The sequence below is a fragment of the Corythoichthys intestinalis genome, chromosome 13 (genome assembly GCF_030265065.1).
Source record: "Corythoichthys intestinalis isolate RoL2023-P3 chromosome 13, ASM3026506v1, whole genome shotgun sequence".
Taxonomy (NCBI): Eukaryota; Metazoa; Chordata; class Actinopteri; order Syngnathiformes; family Syngnathidae; genus Corythoichthys; species Corythoichthys intestinalis.
In genome coordinates, this window is record NC_080407.1 from 43,374,072 (window position 1) to 43,401,763 (window position 27,692).

The 27,692-nt window shown below is 42.1% G+C and overlaps 1 protein-coding gene across 8 annotated transcripts in view; it reads left to right on the forward strand.

Moving 5' to 3' along the window:
- Window positions 1-27,692, forward strand: part of sorcs2 (sortilin-related VPS10 domain containing receptor 2) — a 218,663-nt gene that overhangs the window by 94,166 nt on the left and 96,805 nt on the right. For all 8 annotated transcript variants that reach the window (XM_057853877.1, XM_057853878.1, XM_057853879.1 and 5 more), the window contains exons 3-4: window positions 6,373-6,440; window positions 25,949-26,048. In XM_057853877.1, the coding sequence (XP_057709860.1) occupies window positions 6,373-6,440; window positions 25,949-26,048 (168 nt within the window). The remainder of the gene's footprint in view (window positions 1-6,372; window positions 6,441-25,948; window positions 26,049-27,692) is intronic.

The window sequence follows — 27,692 nt, forward strand, 5'->3', positions numbered from 1 at the left end:
GTAAAATTATTTTGAGGTAATGCTACTCTAACTTGAGTCCAATTTTTGGCTTCTCTACCCACTTCTGTCCATTGCCTTCTCAACAGATGTTGGTAGAGGCCGCGTTAGTATCTGATCACAGATGACTATAATGACGCTGACAACTTCACGGGTGAGTGAGAAGTGACAATAAGGTGCTGTTGAAAAGGATAAAGCTCTAACAAACAGCAGTGACGCTGAGCTGTCTGGCCGCAACGCCGGGTTTTGACCAGGACCAAACCTGGCGAAGGTTTGTCGAGGAGAACGGAGGCAGAGGTGCATGTAATTGCCCTCTCTCCTCTGCGCCGATCCCTTTAATGAATGGCGGCAATCTCAAAGCGCCGTTAAAATGGTAACGAGTCTGCGGGTCAGCAGCCGGCCTCAAATAAAGAGCACACAGCAGATTTACTGTATAGTGTCCCTAAGCGTTAGAGCGGCCGTTGAATGAGGTAATTGGCAATATTTGGACGAATGGAGCGATTAATTTTTTGGTAAATTGGTGTTTTTTTGTGTGCCTACCGAAGGAAACATTGTGAAATGCTGGCTTGACCTCCATGAAGTTGGCGCACCATCAGACACAAATTTATATCATGATGTCAATGGTTTGTGCTACGTTTGTGCCGTAAAAAGTTTGTACTGCTGTCATATTTACGATTCTTTTATAGGTCAATCTGAGGTCAAAAAATGGCGTTAACATTTCTGGGTTGGGTAGGGGTGTAGGTGGGGTGTGCAGTTGAATTCTTGATGATCTTTAAAAAAAATTGTAATAACTGCGAAATATTGGCAGCAAAATTGGAAATTCTTACAGCACAAACGTAGCACAAACAAACGGCACCATTGCGTTTCCGTTCCGTCGTAGATGGAAAAGTAGAATATCTACAAAACCGTTGCAGCACAAACGTTTGACACCATTTTAAGCCGGTTTCCATCAAAATGAGTTGACCTCAGATTGACCTATAAAAGAATTGTAAATATCTCAAAAAAGATAGCTGCACAAACAAAACTTTTTACAGCACAAACGTAGCAAGAACCATTGTGGTAACGTTTCATCTTCGATGGAAAAGTAGAATATCTACCATACCGTTACGGCACAAACGATTAAAAATTTTTTAGCCGGTTTTGATCAAAATTGGTTGACCTCAGATTAGTGCTGCGACGATTAATCGCTTAACTCGAGTAATTCGATGAGAAAAAAGCTTCGAATCAAATTTTGTTGCTTCGAGTATTCGTTAAAAGTGTTATTGTTTTGGGTGGATACACTGCCGTCTAGTGGCAACAGTGAAAATGACAACTTAACATGGCTGAATCCAGCTGCTCCCTGTTAAGACCAACATAAGGTAGCTTTTTGTTTTAGCTAATGTTTTTTTATGCATTCGTAATTTACTTTATAGGTATATGTAGTCGTTTTTGGGGGGATTATGTGTTTGAACGATTCAATAGCATTGTAAAAAAAAAAAAAAAAAGCACTTTATAGCATTTAAGCTAGCGGACATTTGCTATGTAAGTTAGCTAATTGTACTTTTGTTTTACTTAGATCCTCATTTCTTTATTTTAAGGGTATTTTAATTTATTTTTAAATGAAAGTGCAATTCTGCATAGTTTGAAGGAACTATTATTATTTAAAAAGTGCAATCATAGCAAGCCCTGGTTTTACAGCTCCTAAAATTGATTCTGCAACGCATTAAATGTTCCTAATCCGATTACTCAATTATTCAAACTAACTAGTTGATAGATTAATCGACTACTAAAATAATCCGTAGCTGCAGCCCTTCCTCAGATTGATTTATAAAAGAATTGTAAATATTTCAAAAAACGATAGCGGCGCAAACAAAACTTTTTACGGCACAAACGTAGCACAAACCATTGATGTCATTTTGATATAAATTTGCATCTGATGGAGGGTGAAGGAATCTGACCTTTCAGAATCGCGCCAGCCGAACCGCCGAACCTGTGCTGGCGCAGCTCCAACAATCGGGGCTGGCGGGATTCCCGGCCAAAAGGCCAAACTCCGCGCGTTCACCTTAGTCTTAACTCTGACTCCATTTTGAAAGGTTTAAAGAAGGCTCACCGAAAACAAGTTGACAATATATTCAGGTTGACAGCTGCGAAACATTAACAGGCGGGAGGCAAGGTCACCCTATCACACGTCAACAAAAAGTTCCTGAGAAAAATGACAACGCTTAGTTAAACATTCAGTCTTTTGAAGGCTCTCGCTGGGCGGGCCATGGGCAGGAAGAAGGCTGTGTTTGTTTAAGATTATTGTCTCTTTGTGGATTGGACAGGAGGATTCGGGAGTTACTGTTGTCAGGGCAACGAGGGTTGGGGATTTTGCCACCTCAGCGTCAAAAGGGCTCTTGGAGTCTTGTGAGTCGTGTTATCAGTTGGATATCGGGCGTTCTCCGCTGTTCCTTGTGTTGGGACAGGGCGTACCGCCATTTGTTCTGGACTGTCCGGGAGAACTGATTGCGAGAGTTGGTGGTGCAGACGTGGGCTTGTCAGCCTCAATCTTGCTCAAGCAGTTGCATGACACACACATTGGGCTTCCCTAATAAGAAGGCGTCATGTATCTCTTATGCCCTATATTCTGCTTGTTTTCCTTGATATAAGTGCTATTTATTTTATATTGGGTGTGTTAGAGTAATACAACCAGTCGATTGGTAAATACGAGAAAAGATACTATTCCCTGATTGATTATATTAAGTGTGTTAAAATAATGCAAACAGTTCGACTGGCCTACTGGCCGACTGGTCTCCTTCAATCGCCAGCGCAGGAACGGAACTCCTTCGTAAACCGGGGACTACCTGTACAGTATATCAATTTACATCTGATGTAATGGAAAGATTATTGTCTGTTTGTGGATTGGACAGGAGGATTTGGGAGTTAGTGTTGTCACGGCAATGAGGGTTGTGGAGTTTGCCACCTCACCGTCAAAGGGGCTCTTGGAGTCTTGTCAGTCGTGTTATCAGTTGGATATCGGGCGTTCTCCCGTGTTCCTTGTGTTGGGACAGGGCATCCTGCCATTTGTTCTGGACTGTACAGGAGAACTGATTGCGAGAGTTGGTGGTGCAGACGTGGGCTTGTCAGCCTCAATCTTGCTCAGTCAGTTGCATGACGCACACGTTGGGCTTCCGTGATAAGAAAGCATTGTTTATCTCCTGAGCCCTATATTCAGTGCTATTTATTTTCATATTGGGTGTGTTAGAGTAATACAAACAGTCAAACGGTAAATGCGAGAAACGATACCATTCCCTGATTGATTACAGTGTATCACAAAAGTGAGTACACCCCTCATATTTCTGCAGATATTTAAGTATATCTTTTCGTGGGACAACACTAACGAAATGACACTTTGACACAATGAAAAGTAGTCTGTGTGCAGCTGATATAAGAGAGTTTATTTATTTTCCCCTCAAAATAACTCAAAATAATGCAGGTAATATCTAAACCCATGGCAACAAAAGTGAGTACACCCTGTTGAAACTACATCCCTAAATGTCCAAATTGAGTACTGCTTGTCATTTTCCCTCCAAAATGTCATGTGACTCGTTAGTGTTACGAGGTCCAGGTGTGCATAGGGAGCAGGTGTGTTCAAATTTGTAGTGCAGCTCTCACACTCTTTCATACTGGTCACTGAAAGTTCCAACATGGCACCACGTAGCAAAGAACTCTCTGAGGATCTTAAAAGACGTATTGTTGTGCTACATCGCAAGAAAACCTGCAAACAGCTTGCTGAAGACATGTCAAAAAAGCACATGGATTACTGGAACCATGTCCTATGGTCTGATGAGACGGGCGGGCTTTCTAGTGTACCATCTCCAGATGCGGCTTCCTCCTGGGGTGACAGCCATGCACACCAATTTGATGTAGAGTGTGGCGTATGGTCTAAGCACTAACAGGCTGACCCCTCACCTCTTCAATCTCTGCAGGAATGCTGACAACACTCCTGTAACGAGTCACATGACATTTTGGAGGGAAAATGGCAAGCAGTACTCAATTTGGACATTTAGGGATGTAGTTTCCAAGGGGTTGTACTCACTTTTGTTGCCAGTGGTTTAGATATTAATGGCTATATTTTGAGTTATTTCAAGAGGAAAATAAATGAACTCTATTATATAAGCTGCACACAGACTACTTTTCATTGCCTACGAGAAAGGTACTATCTCCTTCAAGGAAGGCAACTTGAGTGTCAAGAAATGATCTGCACAAACCAGCAATGTATCCAGTCATGTCCAATTCAAGAAGAAAAATTCTTGAATTGAAAACCCTTGTTCTAAATAACCAACATTTTAGTTGGGCTGGACAACCAACAAATTTGGCATTCGTTCCAAGTACATACTATGAATTAACAGATCATAAACTGGAATATTCGGATGTTTGTGTGTGGTCTGTTTTTTTTTTTTTTTTTTTTTTTTAATGAATGAATGCATTCTTCCCGTCAGAGCCCCAGCAGCGACTTCCATCCTTTCATTCCTTCTCCCTGTGTTCTATTCAATGAACAATCGCAAACAAGCCACGGCAATGTCCCCGGGACAGCCGGCATATTGTCATCGCCCGACCGTGATCTTGACTCTTAATGGACTGTCTTGTGTATCCCGCACGGAGTCACTTGGAGGTCTTGACCGTCCAGTTGACTTCTCCCTGATAAAAGTCACTTGACTCATTCCCCTTGTGGAAAAAAAACAAAAAAGCCACAGTTGGGGATGTTGCGGTCACACTATTGCAATCAAGGGGGATTTAACAGAGGTTGATGACATGAACATGGCAACAATTTGCTAAGATGAAAGCTAATCGAGATGCAACTGGGATTGTGTGAGCGGAACCATTCATCTGGAATGTGTCCCTTCGTCCTCACTGTATATTAAAACATTGAAGTGGCACCTGATTTAATGGCCAGGAATAATGTGAACACTCATGTGTGACCATTAGCCATGACAGTTTTGACACTAGAGGCAATTGCTCTAAGACTGCAGCTCAGCTTGCATCAGTGTTTTTTTTCGTCATTGAACACTTTTATTATGACGATAACAAGCTAAAAATGTGATTTGGGAGACTAAAACATAACGAGAGGATTGCCAGTTTTCATCTGACGAGACGAAAATGCGCAATAATTTCTGTCACATGTTCAAAATGTGTGACAATTTATTCATACATAGCCTGCATCGTAGAAGTGTCTGGTTGTGTCACCCGTAAGGTGCTTCATTATTATATACATATAATTTTTTTCATTTTTTATTTATTACAGTGCCTTGCAAAGGTATTCGGCCTCCTTGAACCTTGCAACCTTTCGCCACATTTCAGGCTTCAAACATAAAGATATAAAATTTTAATTTTTTGTCAAGAATCAACAACAAGTGGGACACAATCATGAAGTGGAACAAAATTTATTGGATAATTTAAACTTTTTTAACAAATAAAAAACTGAAAAGTGGGGCGTGCAATATTATTCGGCCCCCTTGCGTTAATACTTTGTAGCGCCACCTTTTGCTCCAGTTACAGCTGCAAGTCGCTTGGGGTATGTTTCTATCAGTTTTGCACATCGAGAGACTGACATTCTTGCCCATTCTTCCTTGCAAAACAGCTCGAGCTCAGTGAGGTTGGATGGAGAGTGTTTGTGAACAGCAGTCTTCAGCTCTTTCCACAGATTCTCGGTTGGATTCAGGTCTGGATTTTGACTTGGCCATTCTAACACCTGGATACGTTTATTTTTGAACCATTCCATTGTAGATTTGGCTTTATGTTTTGGATCATTGTCCTGTTGGAAGATAAATCTCCGTCCCAGTCTCAGGTCTTGTGCAGATACCAACAGGTTTTCTTCAAACAGTAAATACGAGAAAAGATACTATCCCCTTCACTGGTGATCAGAGACAATCATCAAGGAACGCGATATGCAATTGATGGAGGAACTGGACAAGTTTATTGAGCGACGAGGTGGCTGATTGTTATTGCCAGCACCTGTGGCCACTCTAACTGTCAGACATCTAACCTGCAATCAGATTAAAAACACAAGGAGGGGCAGGTCTCAGGAAAATCAGGCTTATTTGTGGTGTTTTTTGCTATTGTAGCTGCTTGTGTTTGGAGACTTGACTTCTGGCACTCTAGTTTATTTCCCTACCAAGCTGTCATGCCTTGAGTTGAGTTCTGTTAAGTGTGTCTGGTTATTGTGATTACCTACTGATTTGGCCTGCTCCTTGTGTGTTGATCAATCCACAGCCTCTTGTGTCACGCACCTGTGCCTCATTGTATTGCTACCTCGTGTCTGTATTTAAGTTTTTGCTAACTTCAGTTAAAGTGGTTTTTGAGAAAGCTTCAAAAAATGCTGTCCAACTAAACTGCTTTGTTTCTCTCCTCTTGCAGGTCATTCTCATTCTGACCAAGTACTACCACGCTGACTCGACCAAGGTGCTGGAGAGCTCTCTGTGGAGGTAGGCCAAAACATTTAGCGCAGTCCCATCTGTTGTGGGGTGACCTCATGTTATGTCTGGCGACCGTAGATCTTCCGGAGGTCAGTTCAGGTGTCGTAAAAGGCCGACAGGGGCCATAAAGCATGAAAAACACCCCGATGCGGCTTGTGCGCTAGCGAGACTGAGCGCCGGAGGCCGGCGATAGCATCTGTTTGCGCAGATAACGTATCGGCGTGGAAAGGGGGTCGAGTAGGGCTGCCAGAACCACTTTTCTTGTCTTTGAGTGGCTCGAAAAAAAGGAAAAAAAAACTTCCCGCTGTTACTACTTCGTAGTGAGAATCTTGAACGAACTTTCTCATGGAATATTAATTCTCCCTTCCATCTAATCCCTGGCAGATGTTCTGATGTTAAGCCTGACCTTGCAGGTAGAATAGAGGAGACTCCTTTATAGCGTAAGAGAAAACAGTTCATGACTGTGGCTGTGTAAAATGATTTTTTTTTTCTTTAACTTTCCCAGAAAGCAAATGTGTCTGATGATGCTACTTAATTCATGCCGTTCCCTCTTTGGAGAGCTTCAAAGCTGCAGTCTCCCTTTAGCCCCCACTGCAATTCTCGCTGGAAGTCATGTATGAATTATGTACATATTTCCCTATTTTGCATGTGGACGGTTTAATCGTGAGTACACATTCACCGCTGAAAAAAAAATGACAAAACAATCAAATGGTTGATTGGTGATGAAAAGATATTTCAATTCTAAATTGAAATCTTTGCTCCTTGGGACTGTGTTAAAGGAGCACACGGACCGGTTTGATGTGGGCCTTTTTTTCAGGGACTGGCAGTGTGTGGCAGAAAATTACAGTAAATATAAAATGACACGATGGGGCTAATAACAAAGATTAAGTGCAGAGACAATGTACAGTGCCTTGCAAAAGTATTCGGCCCCCTTGAACCTTGCAACCTTTCGCCACATTTCAGGCTTCAAACATAAAGATATAAAATTTTAATTTTTTGTCAAGAATCAACAACAAGTGGGACACAATCGTGAAGTGGAACAACATTTATTGGATAATTTAAACTTTTTTAACAAAAAACTGAAAAGTGGGGCGTGCAATATTATTCGGCCCCCTTGCGTTAATACTTTGTAGCGTCACCTTTTGCTCCAATTACAGCTGCAAGTCGCTTGGGGTATGTTTCTATCAGTTTTGCACATCGAGAGACTGACATTCTTGCCCATTCTTCCTTGCAAAACAGCTCGAGCTCAGTGAGGTTGGATGGAGAGTGTTTGTGAACAGCAGTCTTCAGCTCTTTCCACAGATTCTCCATTGGATTCAGGTCTGGACTTTGACTTGGCCATTCTAACACCTGGATATGTTTATTTTTGAACCATTCCATTGTAGATTTGGCTTTATGTTTTGGATCATTGTCCTGTTGGAAGATAAATCTCCGTCCCAGTCTCAGGTCTTGTGCAGACACCAACAGGTTTTCTTCCAGAATGTTCCTGTATTTGGCTGCATCCATCTTCCCGTCAATTTTAACCATCTTCCCTGTCCCTGCTGAAGAAAAGCAGGCCCAAACGATGATGCTGCCACCACCATGTTTGACAGTGGGGATGGTGTGTTCAGGGTGATGAGCTGTGTTGCTTTTACGCCAAACATATCGTTTTGCATTGTGGCCAAAAAGTTCAATTTTGGCTTCATCTGACCAGAGCACCTTCTTCCACATGTTTGGTGTGTCTCCCAGGTGGCTTGTGGCAAACTTTAAACGAGACTTTTTATGGATATCTTTGAGAAATGGCTTTCTTCTTGCCACTCTTCCATAAAGGCCAGATTTGTGCAGTGTACGACTGATTGTTGTCCTATGGACAGACTCTCCCACCTCAGCTGTAGATCTCTGCAGTTCATCCAGAGTGATCATGGGCCTCTTGGCTGCATCTCTGATCAGTTTTCTCCTTGTTTGAGAAGAAGGTTTGGAAGGACGGCCGGGTCTTGGTAGATTTGCAGTGGTCTGATGCTCCTTCCATTTCAATATGATGGCTTGCACAGTGCTCCTTGAGATGTTTAAAGCTTGGGAAATCTTTTTGTATCCAAATCCAGCTTTAAACTTCACCACAACAGTATCTCGGACCTGCCTGGTGTGTTCCTTGGTTTTCATAATGCTCTCTGTACTTTAAACAGAACCCTGAGACTATCACAGAGCAGGTGCATTTATACGGAGACTTGATTACACACATTTGGATTCTATTTATCATCATCGGTCATTTAGGACAACATTGGATCATTCAGAGATCCTCACTGAACTTCTGGAGTGAGTTTGCTGCACTGAAAGTAAAGGGGTCGAATAATATTGCACGCCCCACTTTTCAGTTTTTTATTTGTTAAAAAATTTGAAATTATCCAATAAATGTTGTTCCACTTCACGATTGTGTCCCACTTGTTGTTGATTCTTGACAAAAAAATTAAATTTCATATCTTTATGTTTGAAGCCTGATATGTGGCGAAAGGTTGCAAGATTCAAGGGGGCCGAATACTTTTGCAAGGCACTGTAACCTACCATATGCTGAATCAACCTTTTTTAACAGCGGCCTCACCTAAAACCTGACGGCAAATATTCTTGGCTGCAGGCATAATGAATTCTCCAATAGTGAAAGGTTTCTTGACTTAAGCAATCTGGTATGATGCCCTCATTGCCAGTGTTGTTAATAACGGCGTTACAATATAACAGCGTTACTAACGGCGTTATTTTTTTCAGTAGTGAGTAATCTAATTAATTACTTTTCACATCTTGGCAACGCCGTTACCGTTACTGAGGCAGGAAAGGCGTGAGTTACTATGCGTTACTAAGTTGGTTGACTAAAAAAAGTCAGAGAGACGGACTCACGGAGACGAGAGAGCAGAGCAGGAGTGGGGAAGACGCCGTTGCAAACGCGATGCTAGGTGGCTCCAATAATACCTGATTGTAGCCTACAGACTATGCCCACATGATACGGTAGATATCACATATTATAGAACTAGATGCAAATGATAAACACGGCTGCATTGGCAACATGTTTTAAGGACTACATGCGTTAGTAAACAGCGGCCATCTTAAAGCAGTAGACCTCTCAGGAAGGCTCTGTTGTAGAGATCCTTCCTAGCGAACCAACTTTTTTATTTTATTATTATTTTTTATCTAAAATGGTCCTAAATCGGCAAAATCTTGACTTAAATCTATCTTTAAATTATGAAACAGTTTTAAAACTTACACATGTTGAAAGTAGACAGAAGGGAACCAATGCAATAGCGGGAGCAATTTTAACAACTTTAACGCTTGATTCACAACTTTAAATGACTTCCACACATAGCAAAGGTTACTATCTAGTTATCGCAATACCCTTGTGTCTAGTTAAGTTTTTTTTTTTTTTTTTTCTCAAAAAAAAAAAAAAAAACATGAAAATTATCACTAGTTACTTTGCCATGTAACTAATTACTCTTAAATTCAGGTAACTGAGTTACTAACACGATTACTTTTTGGGAGAAGTAATTTGTAACTCTAATTAATTACTTTTTTAAAGTAAAATTAACAACACTGCTCATTGCATTCACTTTTCTTACCTTGTTTGCTACCCTTTTTCCCCACATACAGTGGGGCAAATAAGTATTTAGTCAACCACTAATTGTGCAAGTTCTCCCACTTGAAAATATTAGAGAGGCCTGTAATTGTCAACATGGGTAAACCTCAACCATGAGAGACAGAATGCGAAAAGAAAACCCAGAAAATCACATAGTTTGATTTTTAAAGAATTTATTTGCAAATCGTGGTGGAAAATAAGTATTTGGTCAATACCAAAAGTTCATCTCAATACTTTGTTATATACCTTTTGTTGGCAATAACGGAGGCCAAACGTTTTCTGTTACTCTTCACAAGCTTTTCACACACTGTTGCTGGTGTTTTGGCCCATTCCTCCATGCAAATCCCCTCTAGAGCAGTGATGTTTTGGGGCTGTCGTTGGGCAACACGGACTTTAAACTCCCTCAACAGATTTTCTATGGGGTTGAGATCTCGAGACTGGCTAGGCCACTCCAGGACCTTGAAATGCTTCTTTTGAAGCCACTCCTTTGTTGCCCTGGCTGTGTATTTGGGATCATTGTCATGCTGAAAGACCCAGCCACGTCTCATCTTCAATGCCTTTGCTGATGGAAGGAGATTTTCACTCAAAATCTCTCAATACATGGCCCCATTCAATCTTTCCTTTATACAGATCAGTCGTCCTGGTCCCTTTGCAGAAAAACAGCCCCAAAGCATGATGTTTCCACCCCCCATGCTTCACAGTGGGTATGGTGTTCTTCGCATGCAATTCAGTACTCTTTCTCCTCCAAACATGAGAACCTGTGTTTCCACTAAAATGTTCTATTTTGGTTTCATCTGACCATAACTAGGGTGAAAGTGGCTAGAATTTCTTGCCGGAACTCCCCGACGTGAAGGTCGCCACGGAGCCAGAAAATTGTATTTATTTATTAATATTTGGTGGGGCCGGGGGGGTCAAACGTCTTAAACTACTGAAATGCAAAGAAAACTGTTTTAGCAGAGTTATCAAAAAAATACAATTTTGAATAAAAATCAATGATTTGCTAAATAAAAGTTAACAAAAACAGCAATAACCCCAACCTCCATCTCCTAATTTTTATCTTCCCTCATTTCCTCACATACCAAATGCCAAATCTCCATTTTAACTCCTTAAGACCGTTGAATATATAGTCAAATTGAAGTTAATGTAAACATTTACTTGTTTTTTACTAAGATAGAAGTAACATACATTCAGAAAAATAAGTACAAATGACTTATATTATGCAAAGTGAAATGGAATATATTTTGAAGATCGCGCAAACATTGACTTTTTTTTAAATCATAAGGAAATGAATAAGTAGCCTAACATAAATGAACAAATATAAGTCCAAAGTGCACATTGACAGCTAAGATGCTCTGAACCTCCCCATCAGAGCAAATAAAACTAAATATGATAAATAAGCCTCCTCAACTCTTTCGTTGCTCTTTAAAGATTTGATCCATTTTATGTTGCATTGCATTTTTTTGTCGCATCAATTCAACAAACTTTTTTTTTTTTTTTTTAATGTTTGAGAAAACATGCACATGTGAACCAATCAGAGCTAACCATCTCTGCTGATCACATGTCAGTATGTCAGCCAATTGAACGGATAAATGAGTGAACGGCGCGTTTGTTGCTGTGTGTGAAAGTGACGCTATCGGCTAGCCAGCCAGCTAACCCAAAAACAAATACTCCAAACATAAGGCGTACTGTTCTTCAATTTATTGAGCTCTCAAATCGTGGTAAGTGTAATATACAAAATGAATACATTTAAAATGTTGTACAATTAGATTTTTCCATGTGAGTAGCTTCAACAGATTAGCACCATGGAAAAAGTTCACCAAAAACAAAACACACATTTTCCTTTCAAATTCAATATACAAACTAACTAAAAGCTTACAAAGATGAATGTTAGCCTAGGCTTAGCTGGGAGAGCAACTTCAGAGTGAGAAAACAAGCTTGATTCGCTTGAATGAAGGGGAAAAAGTGATAGTGTCAAAGATCGCTAACTATGAAAGATGATCATGCCCTCAGCACAAATCCACGTTCGCTGGATCAAGGAGAGGTCTCACTCTCAATGTTTTTTTTTTTTTTTTTTTTTTTTTTAATTTTTTTTAGATGAAACCTTCCCACAACAATCTTGACATTTTAACTAACTTATACATGTTTAATTAACTTATGAATTCTTTATGTTCTTTTTAAACACAAAGGCATGACATTATGTAGACTACAGTTGACACAGTGGCTGAAAATGGCGAAATTTCACTTAAGCTTTTCCACCCACAAAAAAAAAAAGTCATGCAGTATAAATTTTTAAAAATTTTTATTCAGAAGTGTTTTTACTTTTTTATAGAAATTATTTTGTTCATCCTCTAATCTTGAGCAACTTGAGCTGTGGCTGTGAGTATAGTCTATAAGTTATATTTAGTTTAATTTTACTTAAAATATTTTTTTATTGATAATTTGTTTATTTTAACAATATATTCATGTTCCAATTTGCAACTATGGTCTGGAAAAAAAAATCCTGTTCAATGGAAAAAAGTTTTTTTTTTTAACCCATACATCTCAAAATTTTTTTGGAGCTATAATTGAAATACCGTGATACCGTGAAACCGCGGTATTTTTGCTCACGGTTATCGTACCGTCAAAATATCATACCGGCACATGCCTAGTAGAAACACACGTTCTCGTGTTTGGAGGAGAAAGAATACTGAATTGCATCTGAAGAACACCATACCCACTGTGAAGCATGGGGGTGGAAACATCATGCTTTGGTGCTGTTTTTCTGCAAAGGGACCAGGACGACTGATCTGTGTAAAGGAAAGAATGAATAGGGCCATGTGTCGAGAGATTTTGAGTGAAAATCTCCTTCCATCAGCAAGGGCATTGAAGATGAGACGTGGCTGGGTCTTTCAGCATGACAATGATCCCGAACACACGGCCAGGGCAACAAAGGAGTGGTTTCGTAAGAAGCATTTCAAGGTCCTGGAGTGGCCTAGCAAGTCTCCAGATCTCAACCCCATAGAAAATCTGTGGAGGGAGTTGAAAGTCCGTGTTGCCCAACGACAGCCCCAAAACATCATTGCTCTAGAGGAGATCTGCATGGAGGAATTGGCCAAAATACCAGCAACGGTGTGTGAAAAGCTCGTGAAGAGTTACAGAAAACGCTTGGCCTCGGTTAATGCCAACAAAGGGTACATAACAAAGTATTGAGATGAACTTTTGGTATTGTCCTAATACTTATTTTCCACGATGATTTGCAAATACATTCTATGAAAAACAAACAATGTGATTTTCTGTTTTTTTTTTCCACATTCTGTCTCTCATGGTTGAGGTTTACTCATGTTGACAATTACAGGCCTCTCTAATATTTTCAAGTGGGAGAACTTGCACAACTAGTGGTTGACTAAATACTTATTTGCCCCGCTGTAACTATTCCCTTCAGAGCGGTGCAAGAGCAGAAACTTCTTTTTCAGCCTTGTCTGTGTTTTCCGCCTTATACTTCCCGCACACGGGCCCTATTCACGTTTGTTCCGCCACTGCTGAAACCAAGATGAAACTATTAAAGCGCACAAAATCCCCACGCATTTCAAAGTCAAAAATTAGTGCTAGGAAAACAAATCTGTCGCGATCTACACTCATATATTAATCAGAATGTATGGTGAGTACAATGTCTTTCATTAAAATTCAGGCGCAATCTTTAGTGACTGATGTTTGAAATAAAAGGATCCTTTATAGTATATTTCCCATTGTAGTTGTCCCATTTACGCACAGTGGATGGATGTGCCTCAAAATGATGTTGGAAAGCTCCAAATCCTCAGCTTGGCAGAAGAAAATAGTGCTCTTTTTTTCAGACTGCTGACCCCCCCGGGGGCACGTCTCTCCCTCTCTGTGTCTCCCTCTCGCGCACTGTCTACAGTAGTGCGATTTGAGTGTTGCCTCCGGGCTGAAGGTTGAAAGCAACTGGGAACTCAATCTTCATAAAACATGAAACGGACATACTGTACACAGCCTCTAATCAAAATGTCCTCGCGGACGTCACGGCAACAGCGACGAATCCATATCCCGCTGGAGCTAGCCGGCTTGACGTCGACGCCCCGTTCTTCACTTTTTGAGGTTGCCGTGACAACCAGCCGTTGCCCCTCCCAACAAAAAAAAAAAAAACTAGAACAAATACAATTACCATTGTTTTACTATTTCCCTATGTTTTACGCCAAATTCATTGTACAGTGCCTTGCTAAAGTATTCGGCCCCCTTGAATCTTGCAACCTTTTGCCACATTTCAGGCTTCAAACATAAAGATATGAAATTTAATTTTTTTGTCAAGAATCAACAACAAGTGGGACACAATCGTGAAGTGGAACAACATTTATTGGATAATTTAAACTTGGCGTGCAATATTATTCGGCCCCTTTACTTTCAGTGCAGCAAACTCACTCCAGAAGTTCAGTGAGGATTTCTGAATGATCCAATGTTGTCCTAAATGACCGATGATGATATATAGAATCCACCTGTGTGTAATCAAGTCTCCGTATAAATGCACCTGCTCTGTGATAGTCTCAGGGTTCTGTTTAAAGTCCAGAGAGCATTATGAAAACCAAGGAACACACCAGGCAGGTCCAAGATACTGTTGTGGAGAAGTTTAAAGCCGGATTTGGATACAAAAAGATTTCCCAAGCTTTAAACATCTCAAGGAGCACTGTGCAAGCCATCATATTGAAATGGAAGGAGCATCAGACCATTGCAAATCTACCAAGACCCGGCCGTCCTTCCAAACTTTCTTCTCAAACAAGGAGAAAACTGATCAGAGATGCAGCCAAGAGGCCCATGATCACTCCGGATGAACTGCAGAGATCTACAGCTGAGGTGGGAGAGTCTGTCCATAGGACAACAATCAGTCGTACACTGCACAAATCTGGCCTTTATGGAAGAGTGGCAAGAAGAAAGCCATTTCTCAAAGATATCCATAAAAAGTCTTGTTTAAAGTTTGCCACAAGCCACCTGGGAGACACACTAAACATGTGGAAGAAGGTGCTCTGGTCAGATGAAACCAAAATTGAACTTTTTGGCCACAATGCAAAACGATATGTTTGGCGTAAAAGCAACACAGCTCATTAACCCTGAACACACCATCCCCACTGTCAAACATGGTGGTGGCAGCATCATGGTTTGGGCCTGCTTTTCTTCAGCAGGGACAGGGAAGATGGTTAAAATTGACGGGAAGATGGATGCAGCCAAATACAGGAACATTCTGGAAGAAAACCTGTTGGTATCTGCACAAGACCTGAGACTGGGACGGAGATTTATCTTCCAACAGGACAATGATCCAAAACATAAAGCCAAATCTACAATGGAATGGTTCAAAAATAAACGTATCCAGGTGTTAGAATGGCTAAGTCAAAGTCCAGACCTGAATCCAATCGAGAATCTGTGGAAAGAGCTGAAGACTGCTGTTCACAAACACTCTCCATCCAACCTCACTGAGCTCGAGCTGTTTTGCAAGGAAGAATGGGCAAGAATGTCAGTCCCTCGATGTGCAAAACTGATAGAAACATACCCCAAGCGACTTGCAGCTGTAATTGGAGCAAAAGGTGGCGCTACAAAGTATTAACGCAAGGTGGCCGAATAATATTGCACGCCCCACTTTTCAGTTTTTTATTTGTTAAAAAAGTTGAAATTATCCAATAAATTTTGTTCCACTTCACGATTGTGTCCCACTTGTTGTTGATTCTTGACAAAAAATTAAAATTTTATATCTTTATGTTTGAAGCTTGAAATGTGGCGAAAGGTTGCAAGGTTCAAGGGGGCCGAATACTTTTGCAAGGCACTGTATATAAATGGAACATAATTCCCTATGGACTCCAAAACGAATTGTCGGATTTTGACGAAATTTTATACAGTCCTACTTTCCTTCTGGGACTGTTATTAGATGGGTTTGCTCTCGGAAAGTGAATTTGAAACTCCAAAATTTTGCAGAAAAAATTCCTAATTTTGGAGGAGACAGCACCGTCTTTTGCGATTGAAATGTCGCAGTGGCTTTACAAACTTAAAAGTACACATTGAAATGTGATGTGATTATACCTCGTTACTTTGAGTAGTCCACAATACAATTTTCCAGAATATAACTAAGGGATTCATTTCGGCTGAATATTCATACTGTAGCGACTGTTATTTATTAAGTGTTACACCCGCAATGGTTCATGGGTAGTTGTGGCAACCATGACTGAGAGTCGGCGCATCATTTTCAGATGATGACATCATCTGCTCCCAAAGAGAAAAGTATTTGCTCCTAGGCCTGTCGCGATGACAAATTTTAGTCGGCGATATATTCATATAAATTATTGCCAATTTGCAATATTATTGTCAATTTTTTTTTTTTTTTTTTAAACCAATTCAACCACTAATGTAGTGACAACACATCTGCATAAATTACCCATTCAAATTAAATAGTTATTCTTAATTAAACAAACTATATTAAAAATAATAAATAAAAAAACAATGCATAACGAGTCATTTGAAAGCTAGCTAAATGCAGAATATGAAATGAGAGTGAGAAGTGAGAAACCCAGTGCCATTTTTACCTTTCAAAACTTTATTTGATCCAAAACGACAGTTGTCTCGTCCTGCAAAGTGCGCATGTTAACAAATTTGAAGCCAAATTATGCTTTGCCAATCTGATTTTTTCATCACAGGTGTCACTTTAAAGCTATTCTTAGTGTAGTATGTGAAATTAACTCCAGAAATCTTTATTTACATGTTGAACATGCGGTGCTTTTATTTTGAAATGTCCACCGGAAGTACATTCGCTAATCAGCTAACCGTAAGCTTTACTCTCTGTAAAAAAAAAAAAAAAAAAATGCCATTCCATTTTTAAAAAAACGCATTTCTTTTTTTCTTTGGCTTGATGAGTGTAATATCGCTGCCCATTCTTTTCGGGTTAGCATAACGGGTTAGCATTTGCGTCTCAGAACTCCATTGCACTGTTGTTTGCTAGCTTACTTGCACGGTGTGTATGGGCAGGGAACATATGCACAACACTGTCAATGCTATGATTGGCTGCACAGCGTAAGTGAAGTGAACTGTATCGTATTATTGGCTAGACACCTGTTGTTCATTGAGTTACGTTGCAAATTGGTACAGAAAACAATTTTGTTGGTGTAATTAACTAGATTGTATGAATTCTAAAATTCGATATTAATTAATACTTGCAAAGATTGGCAACAGAATGTTGCTTTAGTAACTCAGCACAGGAGTCAAGCTGTCTTTTCACCAACAATGGTAGTGTTGCGTTGGCGTATCGAACACACTGAAGAATTCTGACCTTCTAGCCAGCGCTGGCGCAGCTCCAACAACCCTTGGCCGGCGAGAGCCTGACAATCTGGCCAGAAGGCCAAAATCCGCGCGTTCACCTTAGTCTTAACCCTTTGTACTAACTCCATTTTGAAAGGTTTAAAGAAGGCTCACCGAGAACAAGTTGACAATTTATTCGGATCGACAGTAATCAAACAGAAAGGTAAACAGACTCAGGTGAATAGGCAAGATCATTCCAAGGTATATCAGAAGTCAACAAAAAGTTCCTGAGAAAATGGCCACTATTAGCAAAATCCATTTTGCCACATGGCAAAAAAATGACATATGGCAAAAACAAATGCCACATGGCAAAATCCATTTTGCCACATGGTAAAAAAAAATGCCACATCGCAAAATCCATTTTGCCACATGGCAAAAAAAAATGCCACATGGCAAAATCCATTTGCCACAATGCAAAAATTTAAAAAATCCACATTTCAAAATCCATTTTGCCACATGGCAAAAAAATACCACATGGCAAAAAAAAATGCCACATGGTGAAATCTATTTTGCCACATTGCAAAAAAAGGCCACATGGCAAAATCGATTTTGCCACATTGCAAAAAAAGGCCAAATGGCAAAATCCATTTTGCCACTTGGCAAAAAAATGCCACATGGCAAAATCAATTTTGCCACATAGCAAAAAAATGCCACACGGCAAAAAAAATTCCACATGGCAAAATCCATTTTGCCATATGGCAAAAAAATACTACATGGCAAAAAAAATGCCACATGGCGAAATCCATTTGGCCACATTGCAAAAAAAGGCCACATGACAAAATCCATTTTGCCATATGGCAAAAAAATACCACATGGCAAAAAAAAATGCCACATGGCGAAATCCATTTTGCCACATTGCAAAAAAAAGAATGCCACATGACAAAATCAATTTTGCCACATGGCAAAAAAATGCCACATGGCGAAATCCATTTTGCTACATTGCAAAAAAAAGAATGCCACATGACAAAATCCATTTTGCCATATGGCAAAAAATACCACATGGCAAAATCCATTTTGCCATATGGCACAAAAAATGCCACATGGCAAAATCCATTTTGCCACATGGCTAGAAAAATGACATATGGCAAAATCAATTTTGTCACATGGCAAAAAAATTACCAAATGGCAAAGTCAATTTTTCCACATGGCAAATGCCACTTTTGGCTTTCGGCCCTACAGCAAAATAGGACCCCCAGCACCCCCTGTTGTGAGTGACTTCCAGGCCACATGGCAAAATCAAATTTGCCACGATGCAAAAAAAAAAAGGAAAGAAATGCCACTTTTGCCACATTGAAAAATGGCAAAATCAATTTTGCCACATGGCAAACAAATACCACATGACAAAATCCATTTTGCCACATGGCAAAAAAATACCACATGGCAAAATACATTTTCCCACATGGCAAAATCAATTCTGCCACATGGCAAAAAATACCTCATGGCAAAAACCATTTTGCCACATGGCAAATAAAAAGATGCCACATGGCAAATACCACTTTTGGTTCTCGGACCTACTGCAAAATAAGACCCTCAGCACTCCCTGCTCTGAGTGACTTCCAATACTCCTGACCGCAAGTTTGCATTTTGACAGATTTCCCCATTGGAATACATTATAATTTGACTAATTCGTTCCACACCCCAAAAACCTACGATAAATACTGCAGTTACAATTACAAATAGCTTTACACATGTCGAAAAAATCGTATGTCGAGGTAGCACTGTATTAAAAATCTAAATACTTATCTTTGACTTGTTACTCCTATGAAGCCTACTGATGCGTATGTGTGAAAGGTGTAAAAAAAAAAATGCTTTGACCTGGCCTCGAACCTAAAGTGTCACCACTAACGGTTCGCTAGCGGCCATACGGGAGGTGTAAAATTCCCTCACGTCTGTCACTTTAACGCAATGGAGCGTTTGTTGGGAAGATTCATAGCAGTTTTCCCCTGCCTGTATTCTAAATAACAATCCACTTTATTTTGGCTTTTGCATAGTCACGCTTATTGAAGACCCGTCATTGACAGGATAATAAAGTAACCCGGCGACAATGTTCAGGGCAATAAAAAAAAAAATCTTATGTTTTATACGAGGGATATTATCATAATTCACCCTGTTATTACATCCCGTAACGACACTCAACCTTTTCCTGTTAACTTGGCACTTCATCTCCTGGTGGCTGCTGCATCACTCTTGTCTCATTTCCTGGCAGCGGCTTGAAATAAAACATGGCACTCACCTCCCTCCCCCCTTGACTAAACTGACATAAAAAATGACTCTTAATAAGCGACACGTCGCACGAGCGATAGCCTCTTCAAGAAAGCATCCATCGGAACGACTTTTCCGCCGGTGGGTCTTTCGTACGGCACACGTCAAGCTTAATGTGAGTCCCTAATCAACTCTCACCTCGGCAACAAGAAGGTTTTCGTGAAAGAAAAAAAAACAGACAATGAGGGCCCGCTCGCATTATAGCGCTGAGCCCTTTTGGGAACACTTGGCTCCAATTTGTGTCCTCTTTAGACTGGTGAAAAAGAAACATCAGCAAGGATTTGCAATAATCCTCTTTGCCCGATGCTTTCAGATATAAGCTTCACGCCCCCAACTGCGCAAAGCCACACTGCCTTTTAACATTTTCCATAATCTATACTCGTCCAAAATATCCCGAACGACCGAAAATGTATTCAATTAATCGCCTTGCCTTCAGATAGAGACTCTTGCAATTGCAACTCTTGGATATTAGAAAGGAGTAATGAGAGAGGTAAGCTAGGTAACCCACCTAAGCAAAATAAACGACTTTTAGGTCACAACTTACCAGTTGAAAAACACTGATTACAGGTAGTCCCCGGGTTACGACGTACCCGACTTAAGCGACTTCAACTTTATGACACCGGGGTCTCATCTGCCATTTTGTCTCCAGTAGGTTTTTGGCACATAAACAGTAACTTTTGGTACCTCTCAGTATCATATTTTTTTATTTATTTAATCTTTTTTAACATGTCCTGTTCAGTGTCCGGTTGGTCTGAACAGTTTTGATGTTTCACATTGAGAGTATGACATACTCCCATCGTGATCATTCAACATACTGTACCTTGTAAATTATGACAAAGCAGCCAACAAGAAGGTGTTATGGGGGAACAGAAGAAAAGAAACACAAACAACAACAAGAAAAACATTGAACGCCTACACTAACTATGAATATGTTGGTGTTATCGTCAGCTAGATGTATTTCCGGTTGACACCATGTGGGGGGCCTGTTGACCAGGGAAAAAGGGGAGGGGTGTGGGGGAGTCTATAGGATAAGTCTTTGGGAGGGTGGAGTGTACACAAATCAGCTCTGTGATCTAGAAACCAGTACTCGTGTGAATCATTTGTGAGTGTAAGCCCATCGGCAACCGACCCTACATCGCCCCATCGCCAATCGCGGCACCAGGCCCCCCCACCTGAGTGTGCCCAATCACATCCAGCCACATGCGCGCTTCACCAAACACGCGACAGCCACACAGACGGGCGGAGACACCATTCTAAATCTTAAAACTAGGGCTGTCAAACGATTAAAATTTTTAATCGAGTTAATTACGATGCCTTGTGTTTCCACTGTAGCTACTCGCTAGCTAACCCCCAAGGCGCAAAGTGTTATGGAAAAATGGCGCATTTGAGCAAGTTGCTTGCTGGCAAAAATTTTCAACGATGATGGCATTGGAAAGTAGTTTGGCAGAAGGTGAACAAAAACATAAATTTTATTCACTGCCAATTAAAGCGTCCCCTGTCATTCCCTTTAAATTTTGGCATATTCACATGTCACATTGAGATGAGTACGGCTACACGACAGAAGACGTCCGCGCAAAGATTAGCAAAATTTTTTGCGATCTTTTTATTTTTGCCTCAGCCACTTAAAATCGGTTTGACTGCTATTTTGGCATTGTATAACAAGCTATTATACTTCCAGGCGTGTTTTTTTTTTCACTTCACCTCTGTGCTCTGAATCCTTAACGTCTCCCTCGCACGAGTTGGACACTCGCAGGTGGTCGCTGCTGCGGCGACAGCGGTTAATTGGTTCATTTGCATAAAGTCGGCCAGGCCGGGAGGCGGGTTAATGATGGCGCCGCTGTGTCCACACGGTTGAAGGAGCGGTCATTTCGGAGCCACCTTGGCACGTCAGGATGTTTTCACACATACGCAACTTGTCCTAAAACACAGAGCCTATTTTGTGTGAGTTCCACTCGACAATGAGTAAATTCAAACCACGCAGACAGAATAAAGAAAAAATGTTTATCCCTGATGGAGGACAAGCACACAGAGACTAACACTGCTCACTCGGCCTAAATATATCTCCAAAGCTAGTTTATGGACTTATTGATGGGGACGGTTGAACTAGATCAACACTGATCATGATGGCGTCTCCTGGTGAACTCGCTGGCAAAATTCGCACTACTATTGAAAGACAGCAAGAACCAAAAATGGTATTTGGTATGTTGCAAAATTGATTTTGCCATGTGACAAAATTGATTGTGCCATGTGGAATTTTTTGTTTTTGCGATGTGGCAAAATGGATTTTGCCATATGCCTTTTTTTGTTTTTTGTCATGTGTCAAAATCAATTTTGCCATTTGGCAAAAAAATGCCAAATGGCAAAATCCATTTTGCCACATCGCAAAAAACAAAAACAAAAAAATGCCACCTGGCAAAATAAATAAATAAATAAAAATAAAAAAATACCACATGGCAAAATCCATTTTACCACATGGCAAAGAAATGCCACATGGCTAAAAAAAATGCCACATCGCAAAATCCATTTTTACATATGGCAAAATCAATTTTGCTGCATGGGAAAATTCATTTTGCCACATGGCAAAAAATGCCACTTGTCAAAATCCATTTTGCCACATCGCAAGAAAATTGCCACTTGGCAAAATGGATTTTGCCAGCTGGCAAAAAAAAGCCTTTTTTTTTTTTTTGCCATATGGCAAAATTGATTTTGCCATGTGGCATTTTTTAGCCATGTGGCAAAATTGATTTTGCAATGTGGGAAAATGGATTTTGCCATGTGGCATTTTTCTTGCATATTTTTGCCATGTGGCAAAATGCATTTTGCCATGTGGCATTTTTTAGCCATGTGGCATTGTTTTGCCATGTCGCAAAATGGATTTTGCCATGTGGGAAAATGGATTTTGCCATGTGGCATTTTTTTGCCATGTTCCAAAATAAATTTTGCCATGCAGCAAAATTGATTTTCCATATGTAAAAATGGATTATGCCATGTGGCATTTTTAGCAATTTTTTCCAAATGTCAAAATCCATTTTTCTACCAGGCAAAATCCATTTTCCCACATGACAAAATCAATTTTGCCATGTGGCAAAAAAATGACACATGGCTAAAAAAATGGCAAATCCATTTTGCCATGTGGCATTTTTTTGGCGATATGGCAAAATTGATTTTGTGATGTTAAAATGTCGTATGCAAAATCAATTTTCCACATGGCAAAATCAATTTTGCTACATGGCAAAATCCATTTGCCCACATGGCAAAATCATTTTGCCACATGGCAAAAAATATGCCACATCGCAAAAAAAAAAAAAAAAAAAAATGCCACACGGCAAAATCCATTATGCCACCTCGCAAAAAAAAAGACACATGGCAAAATCCATTTTGCCACATCGCAAAAAAAATGCCACCTGGCAAAATGGATTTTGCCACCTAGCAAAAAAAATGCCACATGGTGAAAAATGCCACATGGCAAATTTAATTTTGTCATGTGTGAAAATGGATTTTGCCTTGTAACAAAATTGATTTTGCCATGTGGAAAAATATTGCCACATGTCTAAAAAATGCCACATGGCAACATCCATTTTGCAACATGGCAAAAAAAATGCCACATGGCTAAAAAATCCCACATGCAAAATCCATTTTCCACATGGCAAAATAAATTTTGCAACATGGCAAAATCTATTTTCCCAAATAGCAAAATAATTTTGCCAGATGGCAAAAAAATGCCATATGGCAAAATCCGTTCTGCCACATGGCAGATACCACTTTTCGTTCTCGGCCCTGCTGCTACTATTTGCAAGTCTCGACACGCTTAAGGTGCTAAAAAAATCAAACCAAACTAAACTCCATCTTAGCATAAATTGACAAAAGTTGTAAAGTGTTAGAGGCTGATTCACAACAAATGGCCAAAAATTGACGCCCGCTAAACAGGCTATAACAAGAAGCATTCGTTGTTTCCTGATGTCTTGAAAATTACTTTGCCCTGCCTGCAGACACGTTCCCTTGGGGGCCCTGTCCTTTGACCCACGGGCGTAAGAAGTAGCTGACGGGCAGCGCTTTTTGCGGTGCACAGGTCAAATTGCTGTGATGGATTGGCACGCAAATTCTGGAAGCTTCTAGAAAAACGACAACTGAGCTCGTATCTGCAGTATAAGCAGGTCTGTTGTCACCACGGCAACTCTGTCGCGTATTTGACTTCATTTCCTCCGTTTCGCAACGGCGACTGGAATTGCTGTTCTGTTGCGGGGCTTCTAAGTCATCAAAAAAACTGAATAACAGCTTTGGAAAACATGAAAATTGTCCCCAAGCGACGCCTGCTGTTCTTCTATTCTGTTGAAATTGACGGCCAAGTTTGGTTGCTCCTTTTTGTTTCCCCTGCAGGGGACTTCAGGCACGCCAACGCCGAGCCCAGATTCGCGCGTTCAAAGCGTACGCAAACACGCCAAATGTTTGGTGTGAAATAGAGAAACGAACATGGGCCGCTTAGCCTCTCGCTTCGTTTACATCTCCGGTGGGACACATTGATTGGATGAATGACTATATATGCTATATATGCTAATGGAATGACTCAAATTTGTAAGTCAAGGAACTAACTGTACAACCTTATCAAACTTTAGGGCCTGATTCCCAATGACAGGAACCGACTTGTCGTTTTTGGCCATCGTCTGTTCGCTCTCGCGTGAGTGACCTCCAAGTGAAGGCTGAATCAGCGCCTGTCATCTTCCTAAAGTGCATCCGCATTTCTCGCTTTTTCTCAAGTCAAAGTGAAGAAGACTAATAAAAAAAAGCTGTGGCCAGCGGCATCTCACGCACTCGCGCAGACATAAACGTGCAACCACTTTTGTCTTTCCCTTTTTCATGCGGTTTTGGTTCCGGCTGTTTGTTCTTCAAGAGACATTCCGGAATGGATTAATGACAGAATGGAAGGATAACTAACTATCCTACTTTGAAAGGAAGTCCTTAGTACTGGAATAAAACAAGCCATGCCCCAAGTGGCAATTCAGTCCAGTCCCTTTGTGTAACCGGTCTGTATGGAGCCGCGCCGCACAACGCAATCCGTCCCCTGGTCCAACTCAGCACCTGCCACGGCCCTCACCCAGCCAGCGTCCACGGTGGTCCCCCGAGCCACCCGCTCTCCCATCAACCGGCCCTCAGGGATGGGAAGAGGGGACGCACCACCACCACCATGAGTATGTAGGTGCCAGGGTTAAAGATATTTACAGTGCAAAGTGAGGAGTGCGTGAATTAAGAGCCAGGCAGGTGTGGCCCTGTCCACCAGAACCACCGGCCGCAGGGCGGGAGAAGCGCCAGGGCCCCAATCCCGCCGGCAGGAGGGAAGCGGCAGCCACCGCGGTCCGGAGAGGCGGACAAGGCCGGAGACAGACCAAGGGAACGGAAGAGAGACCCTCCGAATCCACCCCCGGGCAAGGAGGGGTGCGCGCTATGACACCAGGGAGCACCTCCCCGGTACCTGGTACAAGGAGACGCGGCTCCGGCAGGGCCGACCCGGGAGGGAAATGTGGCTGCCGCATAAACCACGCCCAACCCCACTCAACTCCACCCCCACCCCCGGCTGGCAAGGGAAGGGGCGGCACCCTGACGGGGCCCACGCACGAACAGATGCAACCAGACAAGCCCAAGCTAGAAACCCCGGGGCCAGAACCGGCGACGGGACAGCACAGGGCAGGGCGCCAACAAACTCCACCCAGCACCTGTGAAGCTGACAAAAGAATAGGTTTATCAAACACCGTTAGATGTATGCCAAGGACCAGTGAAGTGTATTATTTAAACATAGTTCCTTAATTGTTCTTAATCTGGTAAATTATATACGTATAGGGTGTCCCAGAAGAAATACATACATTCCCCAGCAGCTGGCAACAAAATTGTCTATCGGTTTTTTACATTTGTTCAACTTCAAAAGGCCAGGCTGGGACGGAGTTTCTATCGGTTTTTTACATTTGTTCAACTTCAAAAGGCCAGGCTGGGGCGGAGTTTAGTAGGGTGTAGCCACACCTGAGCCCAGGCCTCAAGGGGGCCTGGTTTGCAGATGTAAAGGGGGTGTGGTTGGACGAGGGGAGGGTCAAACAGAAAGCTAACTGTGGTGGTTAGAGAAGCCAAATATCTACCTCATTTTAAAGTAATCCATGATAATCCTCATTTGTTGCAGACAGCTTGGAGTGTTGGCCACCATTGGGTTGCCAGCATGATTGTGTCAGCTGCCCGAGTAGCACGATGAACAAAGGGCTTATCAGACTCTTTGTAAATTGTCTAGAACAAAGAAATTCATTTCATTTCCTGAAGTTGTGCCACCTAACACTGACGTCCGCCCACATTTCAGGTCCACCGACTATGGCACCACCTACACAAAACTCAACCTGATGCCGGGGACCACCGTCGTAGTGAGCAGCTTCTACATCTGCCCGACCAACAAAAAGAAGGTAGGTGATCATATTTTTAGTTGGGATTGATGTGCTTTGGTTGTCTTTAACTAAATATTAGGTTATAAACAACATTATTTATCCATTCATAGGAATTAAAAGTATGAGTAGTTGCATGTACTTGTACTAGACAACTGCACGAGTCACTATGATCCGAGTCACAAGTAAGTGAGTCTTACCCGTTTTGGGCAAGTCGGGTCGCGAGGTCATGTCGAGTTGGGTCACGAGGTCAGGTCATGTCGAGTCGGGTCGCGAGGTCAGGTCATGTCGGGTCTTGTCGGGAAGACATGTCAGGTCTGGTCGCGAGGACATGTCGGGTCGGGTCGCGAGGCCTGGTCGGATGTGAGGTCATGTCGGGTCGCGAAGACATGTCGAGTCGGGTCACGAGGTTATGTTGAGTTGGGTCGCGAGGTCAGGTCATGTCAAGTCGGGTCACGAGGACATGTCGGGTCGAGTCGTGAGGCCGGGTGTGAGGTCTTGTCGGGTCGCAAAGACATGTCGGGTCGGGCCGTCACGTCAGCTCATGTTGAGTCGGATCGCGAGGACCTGTCGGGTCGCGTCGCGAGGACATGTCGGATCGAGTTGCGAAGCCGTGTCGGGTGTTGTGTCATGTCTTGTCGGGTCATGAGGTTATGTCGAGTCGGGTCGAGAGGTCACGTCATGTCCAGTCGGGTTGCGAGGACATGTCGGGTTGGGTCGCGAGGACATGTCGAGTATGGTGTGAGGTCATTTCGGGTCGCGAGGTCAGGTCATGTCGGGTCACGAGGTCATGTCGAGTCGGGTCGCGAGGTCAGGTCATGTCGAGTCGGGTTGCGAGGACATGTTGGATGAGGTCGCGAGGTCAGGTCATGTCGAGTCGGGTCGCGAGGTCAGGTCATGTTGAGTCAGGTCGCGATGACATGTTGGGTCGGGTCACGAGGTTATGTTGAGGCGGGTCGCGAGGTCAGGTCATGTCTGGTCGCGAGGTCAGGTCATGTCGAGTCAGTTCGTGAGGACATGTCGGTTCGGGTTCCAATGCCAAGTCTGGTGTAAGGTCATGTTGGGTCGCGAGGTCAGGTCATGTCGAGTCGGGTCGCGAGGACATGTTGGGTCGGGTCGCGAGGTCAGGTCGAGTCGGGTCGCGAAGACATGTTGGGTCGGGTCGCGAGGTCAGGTCATGTCGAGTCGGGTCGCAAGGACACGTCGGGTCGGGTCGCGAGGACATATCGAGTCGGGTCACGAGGTTATGTTGAGTCGGGTCGCGATGTCAGATCATGTCAAGTCGCGTCGCGAGGACATGTCGCTTCGGGTCGCGATGCCGGGTCTGGTGTAAGGTCATGTTGGGTCGCTAGGACATGTTGAGTCGGGTCGCGAGGACATGTCAGGTCGGGTCGCGAGGTCGGGTCGCAAGTTCAAGTCGTGTCCGCAAAGTCATCAAATTTGCGAGTCGAGTCAACTCGAGCAAGTCTCTGTGACTCGAGTCCAATGTCTGATTTGTACTAAAAATACAGGTAGTCTGTAGGTTACGACGAACCTGACTTGCGTGATTTGGACAATACGACGCCAGAGTCTTGTCCGCCATTTTTTTTTTTTTTTAATAGTGTTTCACGCACACACGAGGAAGAGTGCATTTGCTCCCACAAAAAAGTCGCCCCGCCGATGACA